The 7933-nt window shown below is 39.8% G+C and overlaps 1 protein-coding gene across 1 annotated transcript in view; it reads left to right on the top strand.

The window, feature by feature from the left end:
* The window catches only part of CNIH3 (cornichon family AMPA receptor auxiliary protein 3), a 48763-nt gene extending 41589 nt beyond the window's left edge, over positions 1–7174 (top strand). Inside the window, exons 4-6 of the mRNA XM_009901213.2 lie at positions 1833–1945; positions 3711–3854; positions 6092–7174. Of these exons, the coding sequence (XP_009899515.1) occupies positions 1833–1945; positions 3711–3854; positions 6092–6119 (285 nt within the window). The 3' untranslated portion in view covers positions 6120–7174. The remainder of the gene's footprint in view (positions 1–1832; positions 1946–3710; positions 3855–6091) is intronic.
* The last annotated feature ends 759 nt before the right edge of the window (positions 7175–7933 follow it).

A 7933-nucleotide genomic window follows, 5' to 3' on the forward strand; every position in this document is an offset into this window, starting at 1 on the left:
ATGAGTTTCCTTCAGGAACTGTGATCAGCAGTCATCCTCCGTTTATTTATGTCCACAGGAGAATACTACTCCCAAGAAAAAGGTGAAGAGACATAAAAGAGCCATTTGTTGTTTCTATCAAAAGCTTAGGTAGATTTAATTTACACCACAAACTGTGACTGGAAAGTGAGTCCATTTCTGAGAGTTCACTGCCTCCTTTGTTTCCTCTCTAGCTTCACAGCAGATGTTTTGGGTTTTAAGCTCTGCATAAATTTTCACCATGGATTTCGTTCCCCGTTATTACCAGCCAGCCCACTGATCAGGCACCAGGGTTGTGTTCTTGCTGTGTTTGTGGATTGTGTTGGAATAAAAAAAAAAATCAAGTATGTGCTAATGAATACAATGTGGTTTTAAGTTTGGTGATGCTTAGTGAGCAGACTGACATTGTGAAGAGCTTTCTTGTCTGCACTTTGTGATGAAGATGAATCATTCTGTGGGGAAAGGTTATAGTGATGTCGTAGATGACATTCTAAAAAGGAAAAAGAGTAAAATAAAAGAATCCAGCAGTGATAAATAACTACCATCTGCAATCTGAACTATGTTATTGTATTAAGATTTGTCATCCACATAAGATAAGCTTTTGAGAAGAAGTTGAGGGCGTAGACACTGAGATATCCAAACACATTAACTACTTCAAGCGGTGAAGTTAAATGAAGGTTAAAAAATAAGTTCCATGAGAGGTGGAAAGACTCCTAGAAACAAGAAGACAGAATTCATTGCAGAACAGCTGTATGAGAGTAGGTAGGCACTGGGAGTAGTTCTGTAGTAGGTTTCACATTGTTTAGAAAAAAAAAAAAAAAAGAGAGCTCACTTTAATTATTTAACAGATGACAATGAATTGACATTAAGCTCCTCAAATGCTTTGTGTGATTTACCTTTGGTTAATGTAGCTCCAAGATGCAGCAAGGGATGCAGATGAACTGGGTATGGGATTGTCTGGCTTTCAGAAATAGGTAGTGCTGGAAAATTCATCTCTTCTATGAGTTGTAAAAAAGAAATAGAGATTTCTGAGAAAAAAATGCATTGCAAGGAAATATGAGGAGAAAGACAGCTAAGCAATGGGAAAGCAGTGAAAAAAACCCACCAAAATACCTTTAGAAATAACTACTCTGAATCAACATCACATACATTTCTGTTTCTGCTGGCTGCCCACTCACTTTCTTTTTTAATAGAAAGAATCACCTTGGGTCTGAAACAAGTAATGTGGGGAATCATGGATTTGCTAAGGAAGTCAGCTTCCTGTCTTAGTGGGGTTTGGTTTGCAATCCTAACTTAGTAGGGCATTTGATCTCCTTAGGGCATGTATAACATAGCAAGATGGTAGAAGCAGCCTTTTATTTTTTCAAGGACATTCCTCCTTGAAAAGCTTCAGTAATAGCTGTATTATTTCCTTTCTGGAATGCATGGGTAATGAAATCTAGTTCTCTAAAAACTCTTTTACAGGCATTGGTCTCACAGTGCTTCTGTGAGGGAGGCAGTAATATAACCTACATTTTGTAGACAGAACCCTGGAGCACCACCTAAAGCAGTAAGAGATTGGTCCCATGCTTCTGAACCAGCTCCTGGAGTACAGCTGTGGTTAGAACCTGAACAAACCTGGCACTTCATCTTGAGCGCAGTACTCATAGCCAAGCTGTCTGTTGGCTGAGGTATACCTAGGGACAGACACAGACACACAGGAGATTTGCAGAGATTATTTGTTTTCTGAAAAAAACAAACAACCAACTACTTAGGTGGCTAAAATCAAAGAGATGTTTGACTGATGGCCATTGTTTCTGTTCCTTTCTTTTCAGCTGGTGTTGCCAGAGTACTCTATCCATAGTCTTTTCTGCATTATGTTTTTGTGTGCACAAGAGTGGCTCACATTGGGGTTAAATATTCCTTTGCTGTTTTACCACTTCTGGAGGTAAGCCCACCTTTTGTATGCTGACTGCTTGTTAGTTACCAACTCAGCACATGTGCTGACCAAGAGATGTCAGGTTTTGTGGTTGTCAGTCTGAAATCTTCAGTAGTTTTGCATTGCTGTGGTGCTGTGAAAAAAACACCTATGCTTTTTGTCTGTCAAGAGTCTCACTGTGGTACGAAGATGCTGTGGTAGCAGATACCTTCTGTTGTGAAGTAGCTCAAAGAGTAATTCTGTGAAGAAGGCAAGCTCATTATCTCAAGGAGGAGCTAAAAAGTAGGAGCTAGTATAGCTCTCAGAAAGCTAAATGAAATGAAGCTATGAGTGCTTTTCTCCCTAGTGGTTGGATGCAGTCAAACCAATACTGTTTTAGGATGCTGTTTCACTAAGGCTTAACAACTACAGTGTTACAATAATGGCGGTTTAAAAAGTTTTTAAAAACAAATGGAAAAAAAAAATATAACCCAAGGTTAAAATGGTCAGAATCTGCATAATGATATCAGCCTCTGGAGAGAGCTTTTGATTATCATTGTTTCCGTGATTCTCCATATGCTGTGCTACAATTACCCCATAATTCCTGCTGGTTTTACTGCAGACAGGTTTGGATTCATTGTGTAAAGTTCTGCACAAAACCATGGGAAGATAATGTGTAATACCTTCATCCCAATGAAGACAATTAAGCAAAGTTTCTCTGTGAAATAAAAATAAATCAATAATTGGGGATGTTGTTATTGTTAAGTGGATGTGGCTAAAATTGGAAGGGAGAAAGGCAAAGTTATTATGTGAACATTCACTTGCAAAGTTTACTACTGCTCACTTATTTGGGGGTTTATATCTATCTGTTTATCCGTCTGTCTATAAGCAATCCCAGCCATCTTCACTCTTTTCCTTACTATTTCAAAGCAACTGAAATAGCAATATTTCATCTGCTTCATACTGATCTTAAAGCAGCTCATGAACTTTGAGGACTTCTTTTCTTGGCTTGCCTTTACTTTGAACTGCAAAGGAACTGAGACAAAAGCTCCTTTTCCAAGGGGGAAAAAAAAAAAAAGAAGAAAAGAGAGAAAGAAAGAAAGAAAAAGTTCTTTTGTCAGGATTTTCTCAAACATGCAATCATTGCTGAGAACAATTAGAAATAGCCCCACTGTAAAGAGAAAAATCTTTCCCAATCAAAATTATTTGTATGATAAATTTTTGAGCAGTGCTACATCGTAGAATGGTTATTCCAACCCCCCTGCCATGAGCAGGGACACCTTCTACTAGATGTGGTGGGTTGCTCATGTAGATCAGGCAGAAAACATTAATTGGCCAGCTCTTATATTACTCCATATTGACTTTTTTCCTTTTCAGAGTTGGAGGAACTGAGCTGTTAGTTTGCTGAGACTGTCACCTTCCATCATGTCTGAAATCAGTTGTGCAGGTGCAGTTGAAGCTCAGCAATCCTTCCTCCATGCTGTGATCACAAGCCACCATATATTGTCACTCACAATCTCTAAGTTATTAGTCAATAATCCAGAAGTAATTATAAAGGAATGGAGAATGTCTCAATCTAAAGAATTCATAGAACACAGGAAGTTCACATTCATGCATGGCTTGGATCTCTAAAAATGGTCTGCTTAGACTAGTGGCTTGGAAAAGAGAAGAGAACTCCTCCTATATCATGGAAGATGGTTGCCTTCTGAGCTGGTAATCAGGAGGGTGTATATCTGCACATATTTAATCCACACTATTACAGAGTCATTCCAGGTGTTTTCTCCTGCTCTTCCAGGTATTTTCGTTGCCCAGCAGATAGTTCAGAGCTAGCATATGATCCACCTGCAGTCATGAATGCAGACACATTGAGTTACTGTCAAAAAGAAGCCTGGTGTAAACTAGCTTTTTATCTCCTTTCCTTCTTCTACTATCTGTACTGGTAAGTCTGGTCATTTCACTAAGGAAATAGTAGCTGCTGTTAGTTGACACGTGAAATTGTGTTTAGGAATGACTGGAACCACCTGGCCCATTATCTTAGTCTTAAACAACTTGCTTCTGATCTTGATTCATGGAGGCATGCCCACTTACAGCAGCATGCGCTTGTATCTACTGACACCTCAGTACAGAATATTAAGCCTTTATCTAAGGCATGAGCCAGCCTCAGGGTCAACCCTAGGAAAAAGATTATTGCTCCTGTGCATGGTCTTAAGAGATAAATAGCAAATGTTATGATAATTACATCAAATGAAAATGATAATGTTCTTATAATACAATAGAAAAAGAAAAATAATACATCTGCTGGTGTAGTGGTGCTCAAGATAGTAAGTAGATGGGGAGCACAATGACTGTAGTCATTCCTACAGGCACCCTTTCATGGCAGGGTAATCCTGTGCATGGTCCAAACCCCTAATGTGAATAGATTCTTGAAGATACGCACCCTAGTTGTGTGTTGTCCCCTCTGCCCCTTTCCACTCTCAGATGTCTTTAGAACACAGTCAGAGATGCCCAGTGCAAGAATCTGTGAGGAGCATACTTAAGAAGAGGCCTTGGCAGGATCCCTGTAATCACCCCATAAAACTGCTTGACAGCAAAGGTTAACATGCTTTAAATGGAGGTGGTGTTTTATGATGCCTTTTTTCTCCTCCTCCTTCCATAATGTATTGCTTAGAGTGTCTCTTCAAGCCAATCTTGCTTGCACTTATCCCTCTATAAACAGATTTGTATGCTGGTGGAAGAGGATAAATGTTATTTCTTCTTTGATTACTGTTCTCTGATCTGTTGTTACCAGTATCTTGAGGACTCATTATTGTTTCCCACTATTGCTTTTAAATAACTATTGAGAATAAAGTTGTCTGTCCATGTGTGCATGTGTATGTCCCTGTGTCTACATACATGAGAGAAAGAAGGTAGAAGGGCCCAGACTCAGAGAAGTCGGCAGGTGCCTATCTCACACTAAGATGAATGGGGCATAAGAACCTGAACAAGAGTTTAGCATCCAGTAGCTTTGTGGGTTTGGGCTGAGAACCTTTGCCTGCCAGTCCTTTTCACAGGAAAGCATGGCAGAAATACTAGACAGGTTCTGTTGGTACTGCAAGGAGTTGGATGGAGAGAGAATCATGGCAAGGTATGGTTGGAGAGAGAAGCAACCACCAACAGAACAAGAGGACACAGTCTCAAGCTGCACCAGGGGAAGTTTAGGCTGGAGATGAGGAGAAAGTTCTTCACAGAAGAGTGAGTGGCCATTGGAATGTGCTGCCCAGGGAGGTGGTGGAGTCACCATCACTGGAGGTGTTTCAGAAGAAACTGGATGGGGCACTTGGTGCCATGGTTTAGTTGAATAGATGGTGCTGGATGATAGGTTAGGCTCGATGATCTCAAAGGTCTTTTCCAACCTGGTTAATTCTATTCTATTTTTAATCCCACCTTTTTTTGTTTGGCTAGGACTCTGTCAGACTCAGCATTGTAGTGTGATCTAGCATTTCTGCTGGGACTCTGCTGTTTTGCAGCTACCTCTGAGCCTTGCTTCTTTCATTTTAAACTGTGGCCAGGACACAAAACACAGCTGCCTGATGCTAAATAAAATACTATTAATTGCATTCAGTTTTGCTACGCTCTCCTGGGTATTGCCAGAATTAGAAATGCAGTAAAATGGAGCTGTGGTAACACACTCAAGTTTCTTCATTTTTCAGAGTTGTTTTTAATATGTGTGGATTCACTCCAGCTTCTGCCTGCATTTTATGTTTCTTCTACTGCATGGAATTTTTATATTACCCTTTTTCCCTCCAAAGGAAACAAAATAATGCAGTTTTGCAGGAAACCCTGCCTGCCCTGCTGAGAGCTGCTGGCTGGAGTTTTAAAGATCAAGCACAACAAAGCAGAATGGTTTTGTTTCTTCACTGTTCAAATTGAGACATCAGACTGCACTTTAATAAGCTCAAACACAGCTTGTGGTGAAGTATGATGTCGATAATGAATTTGTTATTTCTTGAATGCTTTTTGATACCTGTCTTGAATACACCATAATTAAGATGCTTTAGAGAGAATGAAAGAGGGCAGAGGGAAGCACAGGCCTTTACAGTCAGACCTGAGGAACAGACAACAAAGGGTTATAAAAATCAAAGTGCTCTGTGTGCTTCAAAAGGATACTTTCATTTTGTGTCTTTCTTTTACATTCAGCATGATCTACACTTTGGTGAGCTCTTAACTGAAAGATCATCATTAAAGACTGAAAACAACAAAGGCTGGAAGCACAAGGATGAGTGATCCAAATGATGCATGACTTTAAAAAGGAAAAAAAAAATAAGAAAGAAAAAAGCAAAGAGATGAAAATTTTGAACCCAAGAAGTAAACAGACTATATGAAAGAGAGAACCAGCAGAATACTGTGGGAGAATGTCTTCATTAACTGTGGTTTATCTCCTGTTTCTCCATGTGTTGCCATCAATGACTTTCAAAAACCAAACTCAACAAAACAAAAATGCAACAAGGTGGGCCAAGTGACACAACTATTCACCTCTCCAAGGATAATGCTGCTTGGTTTAGTGGATTCATTATAAACTATAGTCCCTGCTGTCTTCCAGGGGGGCAAAGTTTCTTTTGTTAATGACAATTCTGGACTGAAGAAGCAGAGTCCAAGACCATCTCGCTCAAAATGAACAGCTATACAACCTGTTGTGACAATGAGCACCGACTGGAGTTCAGATAAGATGTGTGACTGTTCTGCAGAGGGTGTTCATGAGACACTAATCAAAGAGGGATGTCAGATCTTGTGGAATTGCTTTAGCCCTGCTGGGTTTTTTTTCCACCCATAACCAGAATAACAAAGGAATCTGCAGTTACAGTGTTCTGTTTTCTAATGATGTGCTACTCCTGTAGGTGAACATCAAGTGTATTCCAGTACTTCATTTGTGATGCACCAATGACATACAGTGATAAGTATAAATACATTGGGTTTGACCTAATCATGCCAAGCACTTTTAAGAATAGTGTTCCTCTGACTGAAAGAAAACCAACAAAAAAACCCAACCAACCAAACACAAAACCTGCAAAAGATAAAAAGCTACACATATTAAAAGAATAAAAGAGGGTTGTAACATAGGTTATTGTATTAATCACAATGCTGGATAACAAAGTACTGGAGCAGCTAATTGTGATCTGTAATTCTGTTTTGCAGCTTTATTTCTGCTGTCAAATTTAGGCTGGAACAAATGTCTAAAATGGTTTTGTCTTGTATGAGGTTTGTATTGAAAGATGTTCAGGTTTTTTTCATCATTTGAAAGTTCTTTTCTTTTAATATGATTGCCATGGAAATTCATATATATGGGCTGTATATGTATGTATATGCAAATACACATCTCCATAAATACTCACAATCTATGTCTATTTTAGATCACTCTGTTTGATTGACAGGTCAAAGGCATCAAGTGTCCAGAACTGCTGCTAAATATGTATCTCAGCCCTGGACCTTGTGGACCAGGGCTGGTTCCTTCAAAGTTGCTACGCTATTTCAATGCTGCCACTGGTGCTCTGGTGGGTAGGCAAGCCTGTAAGGTCAAGACTAACAACAGACCACTTGGATCTTATACTGTGAATTAGCTAATAAGGTGTGTTGCTACCAGACATGCTTCAGAGAACAGTGTAGAGAGGCCCATCTGTACACAAGCTTGGTTACAGCTGGCCTTGTTAGCACTAGCTCATTGTTGACCCTGCCAGATTCTTTCTCGGTATTGAGAGCCAATAAATTGTTCCCATACCAGACTCTGATGGCTTTTAGTCTGGGCACAGAATTTCAGCAGGAGGGATTCAGTCTCACACTCAAAATTGCCTCTGTGTTAATGTACCCTGTTTCAGGGCATGGTGCAGAAGCAAAGGCTGGCAAGGTCCAAACTGAGCTGGAGTTAACATGTGTGTATAGTACCAGGACTCTTTTTGATTTGAGCTGGCTATGTTAACAAAAATCCTGTTGACTTGCAAAGCACACTTGCTGCATCTGGACCGTGCCAGCTCCCAAATCATGCCT

This window comes from Dryobates pubescens, chromosome 2, assembly GCF_014839835.1.
Source record: "Dryobates pubescens isolate bDryPub1 chromosome 2, bDryPub1.pri, whole genome shotgun sequence".
NCBI classification, from domain to species: Eukaryota; Metazoa; Chordata; class Aves; order Piciformes; family Picidae; genus Dryobates; species Dryobates pubescens.